At 41.6% G+C, this 27,779-nt stretch overlaps 1 protein-coding gene across 6 annotated transcripts in view; it reads left to right on the top strand.

The window, feature by feature from the left end:
- bclaf1 (BCL2 associated transcription factor 1) overlaps positions 1-8,294 on the top strand; it is a 44,906-nt gene extending 36,612 nt beyond the window's left edge. For 4 of the 6 annotated variants that reach the window (XM_033020957.1, XM_033020954.1, XM_033020955.1 and 1 more), the window contains 4 exons: positions 26-209; positions 1,327-1,482; positions 2,366-2,578; positions 7,870-8,294. In XM_033020957.1, coding sequence (XP_032876848.1) covers positions 26-209; positions 1,327-1,482; positions 2,366-2,578; positions 7,870-7,881 — 565 coding nt within the window. In that variant the 3' untranslated portion in view covers positions 7,882-8,294. The remainder of the gene's footprint in view (positions 1-25; positions 210-1,326; positions 1,483-2,365; positions 2,579-7,869) is intronic. The other 2 variants (XM_033020959.1, XM_033020958.1) reach the window with 1 other exon arrangement.
- The last annotated feature ends 19,485 nt before the right edge of the window (positions 8,295-27,779 follow it).

Raw genomic sequence — 27,779 nt, 5'->3', positions numbered from 1 at the left:
TTTTTATGAATATTGTTTCCTTCAGCAAGTATAGAAATAAAGATCGGGATCATTCCAGTTGCTCCTCACCATCTTCACCTTCACCTGAACCCCAAGAGGACCGAGAAGTCAGAAAAGAAAGGGATGAGGGATCAAGTGGTTTTAAATCGTTCCAAGGACACACAGATGGTGCAGTTTTTCAAGGGCGAGGAAGATCCAGAGGAAACTTTGTAAGTGCAATGTGGTGCTGTAATTTTGATGTTGAACAAATTCATTAATACTTGATACTTTCAATTTACCATGTGGTTTCCACTTTGTTTCATTTGACAACTGAACAAGACAATTCCAATGTTCTTTAATTTTTAGCTCCCATTGAGCTAACCAGTGAGTCAGGCAATTATTAGCCATTGCAAATTTAAAAGTTGGCTGATTTTTGATTGTACAATTCATCATGATTTGGTTTCCTTCGAACCAGGATATGGTTTATTTTCTGAAGCAGATAATACAGATGCCCACTTGCATCATCAGGGAGATGGGCCTCAAAAGAGGTTCCTGAGAGGAAATGAGAGTTCAGGATGGCAAGTTCATGTATAGCACTTGGATAAGAACATACATTTATTTGCATAGTCTTTTAGTTTTGATAAACTGACAAAGACTATAGCTATTTGCCATCTTGCTGAAGATGTTTGAGTTTCTGGAGATTAATTTATTTTTACTCTAATGTGCAAGATGTAAAATTGATTAAGAATGACAATATACCACTCTGTATTAGGAGGAGACTGTGTAATTCCATTTGTTTCCACTAACAACTTCCTTCCTTAGAAACATTGCTGTACAAATGAACTTTATTCCACAATAACCAAAATTGAAGCAAGAGAGTAAGTTGTAAATTTCACTTTCTTTATGGTTGGTTGCACAATATACGTTCCTTCTCTAGTTTATGAAGTGAACAGCAATCTGCAAATTATTGGCATAGAATATTTTGAATCGTTGGTGTACTTTGCTAATGTATTTGGACCATGTCATTATCTCTTTAAAAATAATAATTTTTAGGATTAACAAACCATTAAATTTAACACGTAAATATAAATCAAATAGGCATTTTTGTAACATTCAATGCTTTCTATTGTATATTTTGAATCGCAAGATACAGATGAATGATTCAAATAGCACATGAGGATTAACATTAGAAGTTTACTGGAGTATTTTTAAAAAACAACATATTTTGGCAACATTTTACTTAGTTGCTCTTTATCCTTCCACCAACCCATTTAATTTCTCACTGAAATAATTGCAGGAAATGCTATTCATGAAATATCTAACAGATTATGTGCTTTGAACATTTAGCAGTTCCGAATAAAAGGTGGCAGAGGGAGAGCCAGAGGAACTTTCTCTGGTTTGAATACTGTTTCCACCAGTACTACAAATCCAAATTTTCAAAAACGACCCAAGGAAGAAGAGTGGGATCCTGAATATACTCCAAAGAGCAAGAAATACTTCTTGGTGGGTATTGGCATTGCCTGCTCTTCAGAATTTGCTGTTTTCTCTCCCTCCCTCAAACAATCCCACCACAATTAATGCACATAAATATACACTTTCTCACATTTAGCTAATGATTTATTGTGTAAGTGGCATTTGTTAGCATTCCTCCTTAATGAATATTATAAATCTGTTTTAACAGCCCCCATTCATTTCCATTATATTTTTATTCAGTCATTGAGAGACACTGCACATTATTAAGATAAAAGACTTGAAATGCCAGTTCAGAATTATAATATATTAAAGCAGATTGTGATAAAAAAGATTTAAATTATGTAATGCAAACATTTAAGAAAACTATTCACCAGCATCAATGTTGCTGCTATAATGCATGGATCATCAAATAAGGCATGGTTCCAGGATGGCTAAAATTCTCTGTTCTTTCTGGTGAGACCATATTCTTGGCTTTAGCTACAGCGGCTCTTAAATATTCTAATCATGCAAACTAGAACGTAGATTCCCTCTATTACTTGAACTTACTGATGGTCTCTGAATTTGCAATGCTTTGTTTATACATGTTGCAGGAAGTCTGTTCGTATATTTATGGTAATCCTGATTTTATCCTGAACTATCCTGACAGCTAAATGTGCTCATCTGCAACCTTCTGCTTAGTGTTTCCATTTGCTATTCAGATGCATATGTAAAACAAGTGGCAGGTTCTGGTGCATATTTTAAGATCTAGTTTAGATTATTACAGTATTTGGTACTTTTGGTATTTTTAATGGTGGCTTGCATGTGCCTTTTCTTATCTGTATGGGTAAATTGTAATTTTGGGGAATTCCAGCAGAAAAGACATAACCTGATAAACTGGTGAAGTATTTCCTGTTCTTTTCTCTCTTCATGGTAGCATGATGACAGAGATGATGGGGTGGATTACTGGGCCAAAAGGGGAAGGGGGCGAGGTACTTTTCCAAGAGGACGTGGGCGATTTATTTTCAAAAAATCGAGCAGCAGTCCAAAGTGGACACATGACAAATATCAGGGAAGCGATGAAAAGGAGGAAGAAAATGGAGGAATAGAAGATGAAGAGGAGAGAAAGGAGAGACACAAAGAGGAAAAGGTATATCTTTTGATGAGAGCTGGATTAATGCTTGGATTTTCTAAGATTTGTGTTTAAAGATATTTAGACAAGCATTTTTTTGTTGTAAATTTCCCTTTGCACAATCACCTACTGTTGGGAAGAGAGGTAGTCCAACGCATCACCCCAGGAAGACAGTAACCGTAGTAGTTGTTTATGGTCAGCGGTGTCAGAGGTCTAACCATTTGAATGAGAACAGTCTATTTCATTAAAGTGCTTAAGCTGGTAACTAGGCCAAGAATTGAAAATTTCACTGATAAATGGATTTGTATTCATCAAAGATCATGCTATATAAAAGTAAAAGTGCATAATCTTTTGTTGGTTCATTTCATAACGCATATGAATGCAATTCAACAGTCAGATACGTGAATTCAGTTAATCTGCAGGCAGTGATTTTAAGGCTATGTATGAGTAAATACTGCAAGCTGTTCATGCCGTCAGCAGAAACATAATTGTATTCACATCCTTTGGGCAAATGTTTGCATGATGTTTCTTTAAACTCTGAAAATTGGTAACAATTCAAAAACAGCATAATTTCAAAAATAATTAATAATTTCAAAAATCCAATATATCCAAAAAATCCAAAAAATCTCATCAATTTTTGACTTTTTGCCAGTTTAAAATATTCCATATTTGTATTATTTCAAAATGGTCAGATGCTCATTTTAGGTCAATTTGAACTTGTGCAGAGTATCACAATGATTGGATAGCCATGCCGCACTATATACAGGTGATTCTAACTGCTTTTTGGGATATTTATTTTTATTCTGACCAAATACTGATGGTTGTATGAAGTGCCAGCAACAGTAGTAAACTTTTAATTGAGCAACCTTGCGAATGAACATTTGTCAAGGATGTCATGTAAATGATGTGAAAATGAAATCGGAACCCTGAATAAATGTGGAAATAAGAATTATTCATACAAGTTGTTGGCTTACCCACAGTATCTATTCGTACAGGGAATGAGGTTAGTAAGGCAGGGATATTAATCAGTGAAATTAATGTAAGCAACGTTATTTTGAGTTTATTTTTAATATTAATTAAGTTGGGGTTGCTAAACATAGTTATATAGTGTCCTCTATACAACACCCCATGCACATTGCCATGGATCAAAACTAACAATATTGTTCATACGCATTGGTAACAATTGGCATGCATTTTGCCCTTTTTCAGCAAGAATGTAAAATAAGTTAATTACCAATTTTTTAGCTTGTTAGATTCTAGTATTACATAGAAACATAGAAACATAGAAATTAGGTGCAGGAGTAGGCCATTCGGCCCTTCGAGCCTGCACCGCCATTCAATATGATCATGGCTGATCATCCAACTCAGTATCCCGTACCTGCCTACTCTCCATACCCTCTGATCCCCTTAGCCACAAGGGCCACATCTAACTCCCTCTTAAATATAGCCAATGAACTGGCCTCGACTACCCTCTGTGGCAGGGAGTTCCAGAGATTCACCACTCTCTGTGTGAAAAAAGTTCTTCTCATCTCGGTTTTAAAGGATTTCCCCCTTATCCTTAAGCTGTGACCCCTTGTCCTGGACTTCCCAACATCGGGAGCAATCTTCCTGCATCTAGCCTGTCCAACCCCTTAAGAATTTTGTAAGTTTCTATAAGATCCCCTCTCAATCTCCTAAATTCTAGAGAGTATAAACCAAGTCTATCCAGTCTTTCTTCATAAGACAGTCCTGACATCCCAGGAATCAGTCTGGTGAACCTTCTCTGCACTCCCTCTATGGCAATAATGTCCTTCCTCAGATTTGGAGACCAAAACTGTACGCAATACTCCAGGTGTGGTCTCACCAAGACCCTGTACAACTGCAGTAGAACCTCCCTGCTCCTATACTCAAATCCTTTTGCTATGAAAGCTAACATACCATTCGCTTTCTTTACTGCCTGCTGCACCTGCATGCCCACTTTCAATGACTGGTGTACCATGACACCCAGGTCTCGCTGCATCTCCCCTTTTCCTAGTCGGCCACCATTTAGATAATAGTCTGATTATAATGATCCTACTTTTTTGTTACATTAACTGATTAGCTGTCTTAAATAACAGTGGATCAATTTAAATGGGTCTTCTTCTTATCGTCCACACACAAGATTAGAAGTTGTTCAGCCAGAGTTGAACACGCTTCTCGGCATCTGCATACAATGGTGTCTGTCTTGTCGCTTCTTGTGCGTGTTTGTGGAAAGATTGGTGGAAACAGGGCCGTGACGTGAATGCTCTTTCCTTGACCCCAATTTAAATAGGCAAAGAGAATCCAGTATCTGCTCATAATCACTTTTTTTTTTAAAAACTAGGCTATGTCAAAAATGAATATTTTTTCCATTTCTACAGTGGCCTAGAAATGGGAAAGGGTTTGTGGAAGGGAATACGGAAATTTTCTGCAGCTCCACAGAATGCAAAGTTACAAGTCATCTTCAACGATACAACTTAGTTGTACACAGAGTTGGCACAGAGGTAGAGTTGCTGCCTTGCAGCACCAGAGGCCCATGTTTGATCCTGACTACGAGTGCTGTCTGTATGGATTTATACGTTCTCCCTGTGACTGCATGGATTTTCTCCCGATGCTCCCACATTCCAAAGATTTCTGTAAATTGTCCTTAGTGTGTAGGATATATCTACTGTATGGGTCGGCATGGACACGGTGGGCCGAAGGGCCTGTTTCCATGCTGTATCTCTAAACGAAACTGATCCTTCTGCATCCTAGTGTTCAATGTATTGTAGCACTTAATGTTCTTGTTTCTCATTTATTCAAGTACTGTTACTTGTTCCCAAAAGCAGCTCTCCCACATTATCACTGCCACAGCTCTTAATTACCTGGGTACTTCTGGGCTGCAAATCCATCTCTAGTTTTAGTCTCAAGTAGCCTCTTTCACAGTCCCAATTTTTGAATTGCCTCAAAAGATGGATAGGAAGCAACAGTTATATCACAAGTTCAATAGGTTTCTCAATTTTTTCAATATTTTAGGAAATACTCTTGTTAGTATTGGAAAAAAAAAATGCAGTACTACATTTGACAGCCCTGACCTAGATATTATCATGCAGAGTTTTGCTATTGCAAGCTTAGGCATCTATTTTACATTCCTTTAGAATTTAGAACGTGTATACATTTAAAAAAAAAATAGATTTGCAAAAAATTGATAAAGAAATGAACTGGAAAAGTTACATTTGAATTGTCTCCTTTTTCTAAATGATGAGTGGTAGCACAATTAACAAGTCTTTGCAGTTTATTTTAAACACTGAAAACATGCAAGTACATAAAGTTGGAGCTATGTTAACAACATTTAGTATTGAACTGTTAACTCGAGTTATTGAGTATCATTTGCATTAACAAAGTTCTGCAATATCACCTCAAGAATTAAGCTTGCTTAATTATCTTTCCTGCAGTTTTGTACTGAAAAATTCAGTTTCCAATAAATGCATGTGTTTACTTTGTCGCTGAAATAAATGATTGAGGGATATGGTCTAAACATTAACCCTTTTCAAAGTCATAGAGTGATACAGTGTGGAAACAGGCCCTTTGGCCCAAGTTGTCCCAGATACACTAGTCCCACCTGCCAGCATTTGGTCCATATCCCTCCAAACCTGTCCTATCCATTTCCTTCACCCTTTGCATCTCTACTGACTCTTCAGGATGAGTTGCATAAGTGCTAGTGCATGTGCAGTTCATTGCCCTGAGTTTTAATTGTGTGGTTGGACAGGCATTGGTAGGTTATTTGACCATATAGAGTCAGAAAGATGTTCACTCTGCACCTGATTCTCTCAGACTGACCCCGAGGTCTTTGAGCCCCGACTCAAAACATCACCTATCCATGTTCTCCAGGAATGCTGCCTGGCCTACTCTAGCTCCAGTTACTTCAGCACTTTATGTCATTCTAACATCTATACATGGTGTTTTACTGTGAGATTTGCTGGATACAGCAAAAAGGGAGAATACTAGGGGTTTATTTTTGAATTTGGTTGCTAAATCCAGTTTTAGTTTAATGAAGAATAACTCAATAAAATGTGAAATTTCCTTCTTTGCTGGAAAATATTTGAAAACCATTTGCAGTATCTTAGAAATAAATGTTACTTGCAAATATTTAATCAACCTTATTTACCTTGTCCATTGTTTGAATAAAGCAATTCTTCCTGGAGAATATTGTAAGACCTAAAATAACAAACCATCGACCTCAGCATAAAAATGGAGTTACATGTTTAAAAGTTGCAGGTAGACAAAAATGCTGGAGAAACTCAGCGGGTGAGGCAGCAACTATGGAGCGAAGGAATAGGTGTTACATATTCCTTCGCTCCATAGATGCTGCCTCACCCGCTGAGTTCCTCCAGCATTTTTGTCTACCTTCGATTTTTCCAGCATCTGCAGTTCTTTCTTAAACATGTTTAAAAGTTGTTATACATTTGGTTTATTTTTAAACTACAAATACCCCTTTCTAATAATGGTAGTTTAAGATAAAGCAATTTTATTTTGAATTATGCTTTCATTGATTATTTCATTACAATAAATGCAGTGCCATACAATTTCTGTTGTCAAATTGACATAATCAACAACAGAAAGCACTTTACTTCCTTTGCAATAAAAATGAGTATGACTATGCTTTGTTTTTACATTAGTGTTCTCTTGATTTTGGCATAATTTGTTCTTGACTAGTTACAACCGTGTTAAACGAATTTATACGATTATTTTAATCAGTCGTGTAGAGATTACTCATTTATCAAAATGTTTATTGTAAAAATATAAACAGAGCTGATTCAATTCAAATTGTTGTCTGATACTCATTTCAATAATTAGTTACACAACCATACCAGTAGCAAAACATTGAATGCACAACAATTTGTCGAGCTCTGAATAACTGGTTTTCATAACTCTCAAATTTGCATAAAAATTGAGAATGTGCTCCAATCTATTTTGTGATTTTTAAAAACCAGTTTAAAGAAAATGTAACAATAAATATTGCTGCACTAATGTGCAATTATGATGAAAATGTATTTAAAATATGTGCATATTATTCTAAGAATGTTGTAGGAAGATGCTGGCAGGCAGTTTTAATGTGTGAGCACTAATGATACTTAAACTACAGGATCAATAGCTTTTTGAAAAAATAATTTCTTAGGTTAACAGTGAAAAACTTAAATGTAGAGAATAAAATCAAAGAAATAATTAAACTTTTGCAAATAGATTATTTCAAATTCAACAGTGACTTAGATTCTTTTGATAAATGAGGGTTTTAATACAATTTTGCATTCATTTTTTCTTTTTTTCCATAGGAACACGTTTAAATATGTCGCAGCACAGGAATTGAAATTAATTCCTTGGAATTCTACAACTGGATTTTCCATCTCCTGTTCTTAACTCACCTTTTGATTTTTTTTTTTTTTGGGTCTGATGTTAGCCTTTAATTGAATTCTAATGTTGATTGTATAGTCTTGGTAAACCAGAATTCAAAACCTTTTAGTTTTGAAGGGTACGATGTGTGAAATGTCTGCCTTAATTGTTGGCTATTAACTATCTATTATATATCAGTATTTTTTAGATATTGATAACTGCATGGCTAGTTGATGTATGACATAAAAGCACAGTTTAGAAAATGAACATCTTGTATTTGAAGAAAAATATGGGGATTTTTTTATTGTGAGTAGCTGTATTTAGTCATTTTGTTCTCTGCTTCTCAAATAATATTTGCTTAATGAAACATTTGTCTCGTCTCTTCCTTAAATACTGCTTTTGCTTCAGTCCACCCAATTTGGTGCCCTTGTGTAACTTGTCACTGGTGCAACACAGGCTGCTTTCTTTATTCTGTTTAGAGATATGTTTGCATACATGTAAATTAAATGGGGCGCTAACTTCTCAAACAGGGGAGATAGTTTAGTCACTTATTAACACTCTGGAATTCAAACATATTGTGTAGATTCTCATGTATGGTGTAATTTTCCAGACGTCAGGCTGAGATTTTATTGAAAAAAATTAAATTTTATATATGCTGGCCGCGTGGTCCTCGATGCGCAGCAGGCTAGTCTGGCCTACTGGGCGGGTTCTGCTCTGCGACATGGGTCCACTGCAGCGGCGGGGGAGTTGGGCATACCGGGCCAGCCCTGGTGTCCGGCGTAGTCAGACCTAGCGGGTGGGTCCTCTGTCTCCGGTGTGCAAACTGGACTTTCTGGGCAGCTCCTCCGTCTACGGATTGCAGCGCTCCCCGGGAACTCCCGTTGCACGTGTGGCGTGTCTTCGCGATCTGCTGGCAGACGGGCCAGATCCTGGTTGGCTCCACACCGGCGACTTGGCCCAGCAAGGCGGTGCAGCGCTCGCCATGAGCTCCCTTCTGCACTGGCACAGCGCTGTCTTTTAAATGTTGAGGGTGGCACAGCAGTAGAATTGCTGTATCGCAGCGCCAGAGACCCGGGTTCGATCCTGACCACGGGTGCTGTCTGTACGGAGTTTGTACGTTCTCCCCGTGACAGCATGGGTTTTCTCTGGGAGCACTGGTTTTCTCCCACACTCCAAAGACATGCAGATTTGTGGGTTAATTGGCTTCAGGTAAAATTGTAAATTGTCCCTAGTGGGTAGGATAGTGCTCGTGTGCAGGGTGGTCCCTGGTTGGCGCAGACTCTGGGCCAAAGGGCATGTTTCTGCGCAGTATCTCCAAAGTACAAAGTTAAGGAAAATGATGGGGAACAGTGTTGCGAGCTGCTGGTTGAAATTAGACTGAGGTCAGGAACCATCCTAAAATCTAAATTATTGTAAAAAAAATAGTAGTTATAGGCCATGAAGTTAATTGAGTAGAACATAAGCAATTATAATCTTAAACAACTAGATGGATGGCAGAATGGTTCATCTCATAGACCTGCTACATCACAGCAGCAGAGGGATTCAATTCCAGATTGTTCACATTCTCCCTGTGGGAGAAATCCCATGGATTTCCTCTGGGTGCCATGGTTATCCCAAAGACGTTCAGGTTGGTAGGCTAATTGGTAAATTGTGCCCTCATCTAGGGAGAGTTACAAAAGTATGGGGAATAAATAAATTAATACACTATAGGATTATTAGTTTGTTTAGTTTAGAGATACAGCGCAGATACAGGCACTTCGGCCCACCGAGTCTACGCTGACCAGCGATCCCTGCATATTAACAATATCCTACACACACACACACACCAGCAACATTTTTTTTTTTACATTAACCAAGCCAATCTACGTACAAACCTGTGCGTCTTTGGAGTGCGAGGGGAAACCGAAGATCTCGGAGAAAACCCGTACGGTCACGGGGAGAATGTACACAATCCGTACAGCTGGGATCAAACAAGTGTCTCCAGCGCTGCAAACTCTACCACTGTGCTGGCCATGTAAATGGGTCTTTGATGGTCAACATAAACTTCCAAATTTCATGTTGTGGGGGAATGGCCTTGAGGTACATATACATGGTACATGGATAGGACATATTTGGAGGGATATGGACCAAACGCAGGCAGGTGGGACTAGTGTAGCTGGGACTTGGCTGGTGTGGGCAAGTTAGGTCGAAGGGCTTGTTTCCACATTATCACTATGACTACAGGGCAGTCATTACTTTATGTATCCAAAGCAGAAGGGGGACCTTGATGTTGTGTTAGCTAAACCGTGGGTAAAAGAGTTAAAACCATAGCTAACAGTCTTAGTAATGTAGTACTTGAAGACATTTGTACTCACACCTGTTGTGTTGCAACCCCACCCCCTGAACCACCACAATAAAGTTCAGATTTTTAAACCATTGGGATCTCTTCTGGGGCAGAAGTGACCTGTAGAAGAGGAATGGGTTGCAGCTGAACTGGAGGGGAACCAATATCCTGGCAGGCATGATTGCTCGTGCTGCACGGGTGAGTTTCAATTGGCAGGAGGGTGGGATCCAATGTAGGACTGACAATGGACAAAAGGTGCAAGAGCAGGCCATTCGGCCCTGAGCCAGCACCGCCATTCACTGTGATCATGGCTGATCATCCCCAATCAGTACCCCATTCCTGCCTTCTCCCTATATCCCCTGACTCCGCTATCTTTAAGAGCTCTATGTAACTCTTGAAAGCATCCAGAGAATTGACTTCCACTGCCTTCTGAAGCAGAGAATTCCACAGATTCATAACTCTGGGTGAAAACGTTTTTTCGGTTGGTCGGGTGCTGCGCGCCAGCAGCGTGTTTGTTATTTTGACTTTTGTTTTATTTGGTGTGTCTAAATGTTAGTTTTGGTGTGTCATTTGTGGGGGTTGGTGGTGAGGGGGGGGGAAAGGGAGAAACCGCTTTTGGTCGCCTCCTCGACGGAGAGGCGACTTTTTCCATGTCGCCTCCCTCGCGGTCTAACAGCTTGGATTGGAGCGGCCTTTCCCGGAGTCGGGCCCAGAGCTGCAGCGGGCGCAGCGGGCGAACCCTTGCCGGGGGTCGCCAGAGAGGAATGCTCCGATCGCTGGTCTGGTGACTTTGGCATCATGGGGCTGTGGTCTGCGGAGCTTCTAGCCGCGGGCGGGGCATAGACTTCCCATCTGCAGTCTGGGATCCCTTGCCGGGGATCACCGGAAAAGAGCTCCGTCAGCTGGCCTGCGGCCTATAACATCCTGAAGCCGCGGTCTCTGGCAGGAAATTGCCGATTCGGGCACTCCAAGCCATGGAGTGTGTTTGACCGTCCCGACATCTGAGTTTGGATCATGCCGACGAGAGGGCCTGTACATCTGGCCATCCGTAGAGGCGACTACAGAGGGTTCATGGCCCCGACCACGGATAAACAAAGTAGGAGGACTGACTGAACTTTGTTGCCTTCCACCACAGTGAAGAATGCTGTGGTGGATGTTTGTGTTAAATTCTATTGTGTATTGAGTGTTTTTCTTAAGTGTATCGCTGCTGGAAAATTCATTTCACTGCACCTTCGTGTTCATGTGACGAATAAATTTGACTTTGACTTTTTTCTCATCTCAGTTCTAAATGACCTACCCCTTATTCTTAAAGTGTGGCCCCTGGTTCTTGACTCCCCCGACAACGGGAACATGTTTCCTGCCTCTAGCGTGTCCAATCCTTTAATAATCTTGTATGTTTCAATAAGATCCCCACTCGTTCTAAATTCCAGAGTATACAAGCCCAGCCGCTCCATTCTATCAACATATGACAGTCCCGCCATCCCGGGAATTAACCTCGGTGAACCTACTCTGCACTCCCTCAATAGCAAGAATGTACTTCCTCAAATTTGGAGACCAAAACTGCACACAATACAATGAAAGTATTCAGACCCCTTCACTTTTTCTACATTTTGTTACGTTACAGCCTTATTCTATAATGGAGTAAATTCATTTTTTTTATCATCAACCTATACACAATACCCCATAATAAAAAAGCGAAAACATGTTTAGAAATCTTTGCAAAGTAATTTAAAATAAATAACTGAAATATCACATTTACGTAAGTATTCAGACCCTTTGCTATGACACTCAAAATTGAGCTTCGGTGCATCCTGTTTCCATTGATTATCCTTGAGATGTTTCTACAACTTGATTGGAGTCCACCAGTGGTAAATTGAATTGATTGTACATGATTTGGAAAGGCACACGCCTGTCTATATAGGGTCCCACAGTTAACAGTGCATGTCAGAGCAAAAACCAAGCCATGAAGACGAAGGAATTGTCCGTAGACCTCCGAGACAGGATTGTGTTGAGACACAGATATGGGGAAGGGTATAAAACAATTTCTGCAGCAATGTAGGTCCAGAAGAGCACAGTGGCCTCCGTCATTCATAAATGGAAGAACTTTGAAACCATCCGTTCTCTTCATAGAGCCGGCCAAACTGAGCAATCGGGGGAGAAGGGCCTTGGTCAGGGAGGTGACCAAGAACCCAATGGTCACTCTGACAGAGTTCCAGAGTTCCTCTATGGAGATGAGAGAAACTTCCAGAAGGACAACTATATCTGCAGTACTCCACCAATCAAGCCATTATGGTAGAGTGGCCTGCCAGAAGCCACTCCTCAGTAAAAGCCACATGACAGCCTGCTTGGAGTTTGCCAAAAGGCACCTGAACAAGATTCTCTGGTTCACACACACACACCCGAGCAGGACCTCGGGAAACCCAGTGGCAGACCAACGTCCCTGTCACTCAATAGCCGAGGGGGATGACCTAAGGAGTGGCCTAACCCCCAGGGACCCCCCCCCCCCAAGAACCCGAGACACAAAACAGACAGGAGGGTGCACACCATGCCCGGCACAGGAACGGGCAACTGACCAACAGGTGCAGGAGCGGAGTAGCCACTGGAGGAGGTATCCTAGACGGAGGGCGCCCTCGTTTACGGGGCCGCGCTACCAGCACCGGCCGATCAATGTCAATATGCGTCGGCTTCAGCCGCACAACCGAAACATTCTCATGCTGATCCCCCATGTCCAGGATGAATGTAGACGAGCCATGCTCTAGGACTCGGAAGGGACCCTCGTAGGGCCGCTGGAGAGGTGTCGGATGAGCATCCCTGCGAAGGAAGATGAACTGGCAGTCCTCCAGAGCAGAGGGAACGTGCGGACGGAAGGACCCATGACGAGACGTGGGCACCGGCTCCAGCTTGCCCACCGTTTGCCGAAGACGTTGCAGAGTGTCCGAAGGCTGCTCCACCTGGCCCCGTGCCGGCGGAATGAACTCCCCGGGCACCGTCAACGGAGACCCATACACTAACTCAACGTCACCTTTTGACCTGTCCCACGCTCAGAATGGCAGTGTCTTCTGTCCTGACAGCTTCCAAGCGGGTGAACCTGTTTTCAAGAGGTACATCCACTGGTGTCTCCTGCACAGCAAGCTTCCTTCCCTTCCTCTCTCTTCGGTATATTTGGTGTAACGATCTCGCTGTAGGTCCTGTCCAGGAAACGCTCGTTTTCCAGGATGATCCTGAGATCATCCAGTTGCATCTCCAGTGCCCCAATACGGTCCTTCAGGAGCTGAACCCGGACACACTTTCCACAGTTGTAGTAGCCAGAGGCATCATCAGTGATCCTGACCTCCCACATCCTGCAAGCCTCACACTGAATCAGCTTACCCACCATATCTTCGCCGCATCTCGTCCTCTCCAATTTTTGGCTTAGTCTCCTCTCCTCAGCCATCTCCCCGAAGACTCTTGAGCCAAAGACTCGCACATTTCTCACAAGGCACCTCTCGAGCCAAAGACTCGCATTTTTCTCGCTGGGCACTTTTCTCGCAAGAGAACTCCCTGACAGGCCGCTACCCTAGAGCAAACCTTGCTTATATTAGCTGATTAATTGCCTAATTTGCCAATTTACCAATTTGAGAATTAATTCCTCAGCCAATCCCTACACTCGTTCACCTGCTGCCGACCTTGAAGGTATGTGTTCTAAGCTGGTCCCGGCCAGTTTTTAAACCAACCACTACTGAAAAGAAACACTGAAAAAACTCCCAAGAGCTTACCTCTCAGCCATTCCCTCTGACTCCAACTACTTCCAGCCAATACTAGCTCTCACTGCTTCCGACTGCTGCTTCTCTCCCACCTTCACGGTAGTTGAGGCAAGTGAGAGGCTGGAAGTCTGTATGGAAAGCTCAGTGGACAAAACAGGTATGTGCATGGCAGGGAGCAAGGAAATCCTGTTGGATTGAATTGCATTAGTTGTAATGCGAGAGGTGACGGGCAAGGCAGGGTATAGGTAGGTACGTATGACTGGGACATGGTTGCCATTTTGGAAACCTGGCTGTGGTCATAAGTGATAGGAGCAGAATTAGGCCATTCGGGCCATCAACTCTACTCAGCCATTCAATATTGGCTGATCTATCTCTCCCTCTTAACCCCATTCTCCTGCCTTCTCCCCATAACCCCTATGGACTATGAGGGACAGGACTGGCAGCTTAACTTTCCAAGGTACATGTGTACAGGAGAGATAGAAGTGGGGGTAAAAAAGGAAGGGGGTGTTGCTTTATTGATTAAGGAGAATTTCACGTCAGTTTTCTGAGATTACATTATTAATGGTTTAACAGATGAAGATTTATGGTTGTGTAATGATGCTCCTGGAGCTAAACCCCTTAGTCTAGTTCAGTAAAACACCGAGTCAAGCACTGGACCACTAAACTTTTATTTTATGACACAATAACAAATTCCCTATATGATACCTAGCCACACCGCGGGATCGATCCTTGTCTCTGCTTGTCCAAGCTCTTCAGCCTCGTGCAAGCAGATACTTCCAAAAGGTTACGCAGTCCCAAACGCTCCTCCAGAAGATTGATAACGAACCTCGTGGGGGTTACCTTTTATAGGTCATCGAACCCTGTGGGGGCAGATCTACATGGGGGTGGTACCCCTACAAACCAATCACAGATATCGATTACATTAAGATTTTATTGACAGTTCCCCAACCTAATTACAAAGTATCCCATTACAATGTTTCTACAGAAGCTTCTGGAAGGAAGTCAATCAATCCAGTAATGCAACATTCTCCTGGGGAGTATAAACAATTCAAACAAGGGTTCACACTTCAGCCAATCATCAAACAGTAACACAAACATATTGCAACATTATTGACAGTATTTACAATCCTTCTGCAGCCAGCCTATCATGCTAATGCAGTTGCAACACCTTTGGGGTTCTCTGCAAAGTACTCATACATTTTAACAATAGTGAGGACATCTGGACCTCACCTTATCTGATAGTTCAATCTAGGACCTAGACTTCCTGGCACCAATTTGCACCTCTCAGCTTTGCACAGAAATTGACCAAACAGGTTTTGCAGATGCCCTGATCTTCCATTTTATATATCTCTATTTCAGCCCATATTAACAGGTGGAGCTGAGAAATAAAAAGGGGACGATCACCTTGTTTAAACGGTACCATAGCCCTAAATAGTCAACGGGATTTAGAAGAACAGATATGCCAGAAGATTGCAGAGAGCCACAAGAGAAGTGAAAATATGAGAAAAAGAGTTTCAGAAAAGGGGAATCAAGAACTGGAGGACATAGATGAGGGGAATTTTTTTTTAAATGAACCCGAGAGGCAACTTTTCCACACAGAGGCTGGTGGGCAAGTGGAATGAGCTGCCAGAGATAGTTGAGGCAGGTACAATACTATAACATTTAAAAGACATTGGACAGGTCCATGGATAGGAAAGGTTTGGAAGTACATGGGCAGGTGTGATTAGTGTAGATGGGGCATCGTGATCGGCAAGGGCAAGTTGCTCTGAAGGGCCTGTTTCTGTACCGTATGACCAAGATGACACATTCTGGAAGGGGATCCAGAAAGGTAAGTGAATATGTTCAGGAAGGAACTGCAGATGCTAGAAAATCGAAGGTACACAAAAATGCTGGAGAAACTCAGCGGGTGCAGCAGCATCTATGGAGCGAAGGAAATAGGTAACGTTTTGGGCCGAAACCCTTCTTCAGACTGAATATGTTGGTTTCCGACGGGAACGGTGATGGGCGCACCACACATCTGTCCAGTTCCTGCAGTCTTCTGCCGCTGGAAGTATAGGATTTTGGTGTGCGTGCTTTATCAACATTGCAGATGCCCTGCTAGTCAGTTATTAAAGATGGGACAGCACACATTTGGAAAGTGGTGAAATTGATTGATATCTTTTTTTTTCTTTTATTTCGAACGATTAAAAAAAAAGAAGAAAAGAAAAGATGAAAATGAATAAATAAAAGGAAAATTATATATATACATATATATATACACACATATATACATGTACATATATACATACATACATATACCCATATACACACATATACATAACATATATGTACATACATCGGGACGACAGATGGCACAATGGGCTAAGTGTTCGGTTGGCAACCGGAAGGTAGCCGGTTCGAATCCCGCTTGGAGTGCATACTGTCGTTGTGTCCTTGGGCAAGACACTTCACCCACCTTTGCCTGTGTGTGAATGTGTGTGACTGGTGGTGGTCGGAGGGGCCGTAGGCGCAGATTGGCAGCCACGCTTCCGTCAGTCTGCCCCAGGGCAGCTGTGGCTACAGAAGTAGCTTACCACCACCGAGTGTGACTGAGGAGTGAATGAATAATGCGATGTAAAGCGCCTTGAGTATTAGAAAGGCGCTATATAAATCCCATCCATTATTATTATTCATACATAAATTAAAAAATCAAAAGCCAATTTCAACATAATACACATTAGACTCGTTCGAAAAGGGATAGGAAGAAGCCTATGCTTGTCAAGTCCTACCCCCAGTTTTCACCATTAACAAATGCAAAATTCAATAAAATAAACTAAACAGACAATTCAAATAAAACTACTCCAATCAAGCTATTAAGAAAAAAAGAACAAAAAAAGAAAAGAACAAGCACCATTAACATCTGTGTGATTTACATTCTCCTTCCTCATTACTGTACTTTTCAAAGATATATCTTTTGTACATTTATTAAAATTGCATTATATTCATACTTTGCTTAATCGTTTCGTCAAGACCATTCCACAAAACCACCCCACAAATGGAAATACACATACTTTTTAAATTGGTCCGAGCATAATGCTGCTTCAAGTTTAGTTTCCCTCTAAAGTTATAAACCCCCTCTCTGTCTTTGAACAGTTTTTGTATGTTTACAGGTAGCAGTTTATTTTTTGCTTTATAAATTATTTGTGCAGTCTTAAATTCTACCAGATCCTTAATCTTTAAGGTGTGTAATTTTAAATACAGTATATTGGTGTGTTCATGATATCCTACATTGTTTACTATACGAATAGCTCTTTTTTGTAGTGTGCTTAGTGATTGTAAGGTGGTTTTGTAGGTGTTGCCCCATACTTCCACACAGTAATTTAAATACGGTAACACAAGTGAGCTGTCCAGAATATACAGTGCTCTCTCATTCAAAACATGCCTTGCTTTCCCCATCACTCCAATACTCCGTGCTACTTTTGCTCTCACATGTTTTATATGGGGTTTCCAGCAGATTTTGTGATCAAGGATCACACCCAGAAATTTATTTTCATACACTCTTTCTATTTCAACATTATTTATCATTACTTTTACTTGTGTATTTATTTTGCGTTTTCCAAACAGCATAAGTTTGGTTTTGTTTAAATTTAATGATAATTTATTCAAATCAAACCATGTTTTTAGTTTACTTATTTCTGCTGTGACCACCTCCAAAAGCTGCTGCAAATTGTCCCCATCACAGAAAATATTAGTGACATCTGCAAATAACACAAATTTCAAGAGGTTTGACACCCTACATATATCATTAATATACAAAATAAATAATTTGGGGCCCAAAACCGACCCCTGTGGGACTCCACAAGTTATTTCTAAGCATGTTGATTTGCAGTCCCCTATTTGCACAAACTGATGTATTTTACTTATGTAGCTTCTCATCCACTCTAGTACAACCCCTCTGATTCCATACTTTTCCAGTTTTTTGATTAGCAAATGACGATCAATTGTATCGAATGCTTTTTTCAAATCTATAAATACACCCACTGCATATTTCTTGTTATCTATAGAACTGGTAATGTCTTCAATTAACTCCATTAATGCCATGGATGTCGATCTGTTTGACCTGAATCCATATTGACTATCAACTAGCAATTCGTGCTTCTCGATAAAGTTATCTAATCTACTTACATACAGTTTTTCTAATATTTTTGAGAACTGAGAGAGTAACGACACCGGCCTGTAATTTGTAAATTGATTTCTGTCTCCAGCTTTGTATAGTGGGATGACTTTGGCAGTTTTCATTTTACATGGAAATACACCAGTTTTGAAAGATAAATTGCAAATATAAGTTAAGGGTTTTACAATTACACCAATGACTACCTTGATTAAAGCCATATCAATGTCATTCCAGTCTGTAGACCTTTTATTCTTACAATTACTAACAATGTCAATAATCTCCTTTTCATCAGCTGCTTTCAAAAACATTGAGTTTGGGTTGCTGTCTAACAAATCCACAACCTTCCCCTCTCCTTCTTCTGACTGGATTATCGATTTCTTCTGCCAGTTTTGGTCCCACACTTACAAAAAAAATTGTTAAACCATTAACCACATCATTCATATCGCTTACAGTTGTATCATTGTCTTCAAAATACTGAGGGTAGTTTATATTCATTGATCCATTCCTGATAATATTATTTAACACATTCCATATGCCCTTGATATTATTTTTATTATCGTTTAATATTTTATTATAATAATCTTTCTTACATATCCTCATAATACTAGTCAATTTGTTTTTGTATCTTTTGTATTTACTTTCTGCTTCTATAGTTCTGAATTTTATGAATTCTTTATACAAGATATTCTTTTTTTTGCATGCATTTTGTAGTCCTTTTGTCATCCATGGCCTATCTATATATTTTTGATTCTTGTTGTGTTGTTTCAAAGGACAGTGTTCATCATATAATGATTTAAATATTATCAGGAATGTTTCATACGCTTTGTTGGTATCAGTCTCTTTAAACACTTGTTTCCAATTTTGGGTCAGTAATACATTTCTAAATTTATTTATAGATTCTTCTGTTCTTACTCTCCTGTATCTAATCTTATTAACATCCTTACACTTAACATAATCACAAACAAACATTACAAAAACTGGCAGATGGTCACTGATGTCATTTAGTAGTAACCCACTCTTTATGCTGTTGTCCATACTGTTTGTAAATATGTTGTCTATTAGAGTTGCACAGTCAGATGTTATTCTACTTGGTTTGGTGATAAGTGGAAAAAAACTCATACTGAACAATACATCGATAAATTCATCAGTCTGTTTGTGCTTGTTGGGATTTAAGAGATCTAAATTAAAATCCCCACAAATGAACACAACTCTGTGATCTTTCTTGGCAAACAATCTTTCCATACTATTCTTGAATATTTCAATATTGGAACCAGGTGCTCTGTATACACAACTTACAATTACATTTTTCTTTTTTTCCAGGTAGATTTCTACAGTAATAATCTCCACATCATCAATATTAGTTGTCATATTTTCCACTATTTTATAATTTAATCTTTTATCTACATACAAAGCCACCCCTCCTCCTTTTTTATTTTTCCTATTTATGTAATTCAGTTCATATCCATTTAACTCAAAATCCACACCCTTTTCAGTACTAAGCCAGGTCTCAGATATGGCTATCACATTGAATGGTTTGTTTAGATGACTTAAGTAATCTTTGATGTTATGAAAATTTGCATATAAACTTCTGCTATTGAAATGAATTATTGACATTCCATGATCTGATTTTATGTTCATGTTGAATTGATCTTCAGAGTAATAACAGCAGTTATTGTTTATATTGTTAAGAAAATTATTTTCAGGGTCAATATCTTGTTCAAAATCATGCATATTATGATCAGTGAATTTAAATGATTTAAAGTTCCAACCATCACAGTCATCATTGTCCCTTTCATTTCCAGCTGTTGTCAGTTTAAACAGTCAAACTCTTCACAAGAGTCCATGGTCATAATAGTTCAAGTCAATCGTTCACAGTCACTGTTCTGGAATCACTGGTACTTGTCCAGCTCCTCGATGTATCTTATGGTCAGCACTTTAGCCTCCTCTGGTGACCCGTTTAGCTTTATGAACACCTTACAGTTTGTTGTCCAGGTTGACTGGATTTTTTTCTGCTTCCTTAGCTTTTGGCGATATCTGCATTTTTTTTTGTAAGGTGCTCATTCACATAAACATCAGATCCCTTGAGCTTTTTCCCTTGTCTGAGCAATGCATTTTTGTATTTTCTATTCGTAAAACGAATTATTATGGCTGGTTTGACACTTTGGTTTTTTCGAGGTAAAGGATGACATGCTTCAATGTCTGTGTTGGATATTGTGAGATTCAAAAATCACAAATGCTCTTGAGACAAATTCAGACAAAGAAGTGTTTTTATTAATTTCATATTCTGCAGAATAGGTGCCTCTCCACTGATGTCCCCTAGAGGCACACCGAGGATCGGGATGTCTTCTATCTTTATACATTTATTTTCACTATTTTCACACCCATTGAGCTTCTTCCAATCATAACATAAAACCCAGATTCCCACGAGAACGTCGTGGAACGTCCACCCAATCTTCTACTGAAGTATTTCTGTTGCTACTTTTTATCTAGAATTTCTCTCTGTTCTTTACATCGTTACTTTCTATTCTACTAGCAGTCTGGCTTCTGCTGACATCTTATTTCTTTCTAAGTTATATTTCTATCCCTAGTCTAAATCAACCATGTCTGTTAACTCTTTCCTCACAATCCATCCTTTTCTTTTTGCTACGCACCCTTGATTTACACTATCTCCTCCTTTTCTAATGCTAGCAGCAGATTCTTCACCACCCTATCCTCCTCTCGTTGGTCATACTGTGTTCTGAAGGCCATTATGGTGGCAGCACTGTTCTTCGTCAGGGCTGTTTCTATCATCGCTGAGCGAATCCCCGTACGCAGGGAATGATACAACCGAACAAACACAATAACCCTACCATGACTATTACTGATGTTAGGGCAGATGTAAAGATGTGCTTCCATTTCCCAAACCAGGAGTCTAGAAACCCGGTCCAGGAGGTGTCTACTCCAGAGTTCTCAGCCAATTCGATAGACAGAGAGGTGAGACCTGCTAGGGCTCTTGACACTGACCCATCCGGAGCAGTGTTGTTGGGGTTGAATGTGCAACATTGTTCGCCAAACATTACACACACCCCTCCCTTCTCAGCCAGTAGCATGTCCAAGGCCATGCGATTTTGCCAGGCCATTTGGCTGGTAGCTATCAGTTGTTCCGCTAATCCTTCAACTGCATCTCGAATGTAATTTATAAAGCGTTGTTGATTGTAGTATAAGTAATTGATCCAGTCCACATTTTTATTAACTGTGGGCCACCAGAAGAGTTTGGACTCAAAGCCCGCAGCTATCTGATTTCTGGCTTTAAATTCACCGGGTACCCCTCTTGGCACCCCTATCACATCTATATAGATGTGTGTGTCGAATGATCCTCTCACCTTTCTCTTTTGTCGTCGGCTTCCTTTATCGAGTTCTACAGCATGTTCTACTGCTATGGTGAAGGGCATCATCAGTTGTATGAGGGTACAGGTTCCCGTCCATGACCCTGGTAACCGGGGCCACAGGGTATTCTCCCCACACCACCACCAGACATCGGCTCTACTGACTATCTGCTTTTTCAGCCAGGAGCTATTGAGTAGCGTGGATAGGGGAGAACCAGTGGATGTGGTGTATCTGGACTTCCAGAAGGCTTTCGACAAGGTCCCACATAAGAGATTAGTTTACAAACTTAAAGCACACGGCATTGGGGGTTCAGTATTGATGTGGATAGAGAACTGGCTGGCAAACAGGAAGCAAAGAGTAGGAGTAAACGGGTCCTTTTCACAATGGCAGGCAGTGACTAGTGGGGTACCGCAAGGCTCAGTGCTGGGACCCCAGCTATTTACAATATATATTAATGATCTGGATGAGGGAATTGAAGGCAATATCTCCAAGTTTGCGGATGACACTAAGCTGGGGGGCAGTGTTAGCTGTGAGGAGGATGCTAGGAGACTGCAAGGTGACTTGGATAGGCTGGGTGAGTGGGCAAATGTTTGGCAGATGCAGTATAATGTGGATAAATGTGAGGTTATCCATTTTGGTGGCAAAAACAGGAAAGCAGACTATTATCTAAATGGTGGCCGACTAGGAAAAGGGGAGATGCAGCGAGATCTGGGTGTCATGGTACACCAGTCATTGAAAGTGGGCATGCAGGTGCAGCAGGCAGTGAAGAAAGCGAATGGTATGTTAGCTTTCATAGCAAAAGGATTTGAGTATAGGAGCAGGGAGGTTCTACTGCAGTTGTACAGGGTCTTGGTGAGACCACACCTGGAGTATTGCGTACAGTTTTGGTCTCCAAATCTGAGGAAGGACATTATTGCCATAGAGGGAGTGCAGAGAAGGTTCACCAGACTGATTCCTGGGATGTCAGGACTGTCTTATGAAGAAAGACTGGATAGACTTGGTTTATACTCTCTGGAATTTAGGAGATTGAGAGGGGATCTTATAGAAACTTACAAAATTCTTAAGGGGTTGGACAGGCTAGATGCAGGAAGATTGCTCCCGATGTTGGGGAAGTCCAGGACAAGGGGTCACAGCTTAAGGATAAGGGGGAAATCCTTTAAAACCGAGATGAGAAGAACTTTTTTCACACAGAGAGTGGTGAATCTCTGGAACTCCCTGCCACAGAGGGTAGTCGAGGCCAGTTCATTGGCTATATTTAAGAGGGAGTTAGATGTGGCCCTTGTGGCTAAGGGGATCAGAGGGTATGGAGAGAAGGCAGGTACGGGATACTGAGTTGGATGATCAGCCATGATCATATTGAATGGCGGTGCAGGCTCGAATGGCCGAATGGCCTACTCCTGCACCTAATTTCTATGTTTCTAAGAACAGTGGCCCCTGTTCCTCAGCCGTTATGTTATACGTCTTATTGCAGTTGAGCACCTCCCCCATGTCCTGTCCCTCTGGGTTATTTCTTGTATAGCACTCAAACCCCTCCTCCCCAAAAGGAATGGTAAATGGAGGTCGAGGGTCTTCCCTTCGGCCCTTCGTATTGTTGTTGCTGGCCGGAAATAGGTAATGATAACTCTGGCATATCACATTCTTTGGTAAGAGCGGATTCGTGAATAGCTGTAATATACATGTCATAGCCCTAGGTGTTCTATCCCAATTGAGGGGAAATGGTACAGGGACCAGCTGAGGCCTAGCTCCAGCGCAGGCGTAACAATTGGTTTGTTGCATACTTCTGGCTGTGTACATCATCCAGGCAAGCCAGGTGTTGGCTCCTTTTCCCCCTGTTGGTATTCCTTTCTTATATAACTGCCTTAATCCTGTTTCTCCTGCTACTATCATTATCTTCAGATCCTTAGACTCATTTTCCCTGGTGACATTGCTGACTACTGGTGGTGCTGGTGTTGCCCCGGGATCCCTATTCTGACTGTCATCTATCTTGAACACCTCTCCCCTATCCTCGTATCTTACCATCTTCCCATCTCACTTTACTTCTATCTCAAACTTCAGACATGCGTCTTTCCCTGTTTTATCTGCACATATCCAATACCTACCACTTTCCTGTATTTGGACACTCTGTATGCTCACATATACGCGTCCTGGCAATTTCTCGTTCGGGTTTTGATATACTCTCCACCTATCAGTTTGATAGGTGGTCCGATGCCACCCATATTTTGATGAAGTAAACACCGCGTGCCAATCTTTACAGGGATGGGTGCATACATACATTCTATAGCTGCACCACCATTTTCCTTTACATACATCAAATGGGATGGTGGTGGGCCTTCTATTCTGTGGTATTGTGATTTTTATGCATGTTACATTACTTACAAGTTGGGTAACCACCCAACACACGACCCACCAGCACGAAATCTTCATTTTTCCTGCGGGTTCTTGGTAAATATTAAAGTCAATGGTTCCTCTCCTTTGTGCACAGTCCACGGTATGATATCGTCTGGTGGGGCCTCCACAGGACCCTTAACTCGACTTGCGTGTGTCCATCCTTTCTCTTTTGTTCGTACTGCTGTCTCGGTGATTAGTAACACCAGGTAGGGTCCAGTCCACTTAGGTTGCAGCTTTTCTTCTTTCCACGTTTTTATTAATACCCAGTCTCCAGCCTTGACTGAGTGAATCGGGAAGTCCAGTGGTGGGCTCTGGGCCAGCAATCCTTTAATTTTTAGTTCTGCAAGAGATTGGGACACTGCCAGTAAATAGTTCCTCAGGAACACATCGTTCCCTTGTATTGTTGGGACTCCTTCTATCTTCCCTAAGTATGGGAGCCCGAATAACATTGCATATGGTGATATCCCTATGTCTTTTCGAGGTGCCGTTCGGATTCTCAACGGGGCTATCGGGAGGCACTTAGTCCAGGGGAGTCGTTTCCTCTATCAACTTGGTGAAATAGGTGTTCAAGGTGCCATTCATTCTTTCCACCTTTCCTGAGCTCTGGGGATGCCATGGTGTATGCAATTTCCATTCTATTCCCAGTGCTTCACATATCATTTCATGTGTTTTGGAGGCAAAATGGGTCCCTCTATCTGAGTCTATTGTTTCCACAATCCCATATCTGGGTATAATTTGTTCTAATAATATCTTGGCTACCGCCTGTGAGGTGGCAGTTGCCGTGGGGAATGCCTCTACCCATCTGGTGAAATGGTCCACTACCACTAACAGGTACTTCCATGTTCGTACCCGGGGCAGCTCGGTAAAATCTATCTGTATTCTTTGGAAGGGCCTAACTGCTAATGGTTGTCCTCCTCCTGGGACTGCTCTCATGATTTTCTTATTAATTCGCTGACATATTACACAGCCCCTTATGACTTGTTTGGCCATGGTAAACATCCCACAGCAAGCGTAGATTCTGAGGAGGGTGTCACAGAGGGCTTGTGTTCCCCAATGGCTTTGTCCATGTAATCTCCCTAATAACTCCCTCATTATTTCTTTGTTCAATAGCTGCTTTCCATTTGGTGTCCACCATTTCCCATTTGAAGTATGCTGAGCCCCCATTTCTTTCATGTTTTCCTGTTCTTTCTCACTAAAGATAGGTATCTTTTCCTCTGGTTCCCTTAAAGGTATTAGTGACTTCATTTCTACCATCTGTTCTGTGGCTGCTCTTTTTGCAACCTCATCCACTGCCCTATTTCCTCTGGCCTCCAGGGTGTTACCCTTCTGATGCCCTGCCACATATGCTATGGCTATTCGTTCTGGTTTTTGCAAGGCTTCCAGTGTGTCCTACCAATTGCTCATGCGCTAATTCTTTACCTCGAGTTGTTATCATTCCTCGCTCTTTCCAGATCTTCCCAAAGGTGTGTACTACTCCAAAAGCGTATTTTGAATCGGTATATACTGTTCCTTCCTTCCCCTCCAATAATTCTAAAGCTCTCATTAATGCATATAATTCACAAGATTGAGCTGACCAACTACCAGGCAGCCTGCCGCTTTCAATTTCCTCCATAGTTTCCCCGTTCACTATACCGTACCCACTATGTCTTTTTCCATCTATGCACCTGGAGGATCCATCTATAAACCACCAGCTGCCCTCAGCCAGAGGTTGCTCTTCTAAGTCTTCTCTACTTTTTGTCTGTAAATCTATTATTTCACTACAGCAGTGTACTGGGCCCTCTTCCTTGTCACCCTGTTTCTCCGCTGGATACAGGAATTGGGACGGGTTAAGGTTCTTATCCGTAATTATCATCAAATCGTCTTTTTCCATCAGGATGGCCTCATACTTTAAAAGTCTAGAGTCTGTTAACCATCTGTTGGATTTCTGAGTGAGTATGGTTCTTACTGTGTGTGGTGTAGAAACAACCAGAGTGCCTCCAAAGGTTAATTTCCTACTCTCTTCCACCAATATTGCGGTAGCTGCTACCGCTTGTATGCATCCCGGCCATCCCCTGGAGACTGGATCTAATATTTTCGAGAGGAAGGCCACTGGCTGTCGATTTCCCCCTCTTTTCTGGGTGAGTACCCCTAGTGCCACCCCCTTGTCTGAATTTACAAACAGGTGGAAAGGTTGTTCTACTGAGGGCAGAGCCAACACGGGAGCAGTAATCAAACTGTTTCCCAAATTCCAACTCATGTTCTGGGATCCACTGAACTTTGTCTTTTTCTTCTCCCAATTTATCATACAGGAATTTTACTTGTCTGGAGTAATCATCTATCCACAGTCGACAGTATCCTATCAATCCCAGGAATTTTCGGATCTCTTTCTTATTCTTTGGTAGTGGTTCTCCCGTGATCCCAGCTATCCTTTCGGGGTTTATTCGTCTATCTCTGTTCCTGCACTCTTGTCCCCGGCCTTTGCCGCCTTCTTATCTGCTACTTTCGGGAGTAACTCCCTCATCATCCTGTCTCTCTCTGTTCCTTAACATCTACCACTCGCTTAACAGCCTGCATCATAATCAGTGCCTTCCCCTTCTGTTTTATCTCATCTCTCCGTACATACACTTTCTGGGCCTCTGTAAGCAACTGAGGTAGTGGTTTCTCATTCCAGTCATCCATATTTTCTAATTTCTTCCTCACATCAGACCCGGATTTGGTCACGAAATTGGCCCTAAGCAATTGTTGTCCTGCCCCTGAGTCCGGGTCTATTCCGGAATACTGTTGCATGTTCTTCCTGAGTCTCTGAAGGAACACTGTCGGGGCCTCATCTTTCTGCTGTCCATTCTCAAATGCTCGTTCGAAATTCTGTCCTTTGGGTACTGCCTCTCTTATCCCTTTTATAATTATATCCCGCAGGTCCTTCATATTCCCTCGTCCTGCTGCTGTTCCCTTGTCCCAATCTTGCTCTTGTACTGGGAATTTATCTGCTGCCGCCGCATTCTGCTGCCCTGGAGGGTTCTCCTCTTTCCACTTTTTCATTGCTGCTGCCCTAATCATTTGTCTCTCCTCTGATGTGAAGGGATTCCCCATAATGGCCATCAACTCCTCCCATGTATAAGTGTTTGGCCCAAGGAATTGATCTAACTGCTCTGCCAGACCTAAACGATCCCCTAGGAGGCTTTTCATTTCTTTCTTGAAATTCCTCACTTCAGTACTAGTTAAGGGGACATTAACAAACCCCATTCCCCCTTGGGGTCCTCCCATGGGTACCTCTCTTAGGGGTCTAATTTTTACCGATCTTCTTTTTACTCTGTCTGGCCTTCTGACTCCCTCTCCTGGTGACGGGGGATTTAATCCATCTACCCCGACTGCCTCCTGTCTCTTTATTCCCTTTTCTTTCTCACTCCTGGGGTTCGGTAGGTCACTGTCGGTGTCATCACTGTCAGTAACATCATCATTAAATTCTTGTTTTACCCTGACCTTTCTCTTTACCACCAGAGCGGACCTGGGTGTCAACTCTTCCACTCCCGTCGCCACGAGTGGGGGCGGGGTTGAATTGACGGCGCTACTTCGGGTAATTGGTGTACATAGGGAGGAGCTAGGTTCTCCAGTAAATTCCATGAGGGTGAAGAGGAATTTGACTGTTCAACCTCTTCTTTTAATTTCAACAGATTACATCCCGTTTCCCATACCGCGGCATACATGGTTTCTTCTATCATTGGATTGGGTTTATTTTTCACATATACATTCAATGCCTGCTGTACCCAATCCTCATCTGACCCATCCTCTGGCCACCAGACTGAAGCTCCTTTTATCGGGTGTTTTGGCCATTCAAAATAACAATACCTTATCATTGTTGTCTTCTCCAACCCCTGGGTATTTCCTGCCCCCCAGCGGTTC

The sequence above is a fragment of the Amblyraja radiata genome, chromosome 5 (genome assembly GCF_010909765.2).
Source record: "Amblyraja radiata isolate CabotCenter1 chromosome 5, sAmbRad1.1.pri, whole genome shotgun sequence".
NCBI lineage: Eukaryota > Metazoa > Chordata > Chondrichthyes > Rajiformes > Rajidae > Amblyraja > Amblyraja radiata.
Note: the sequence above shows the minus strand (reverse complement) of the source record. Positions and strands in the feature narration are given on the sequence as shown.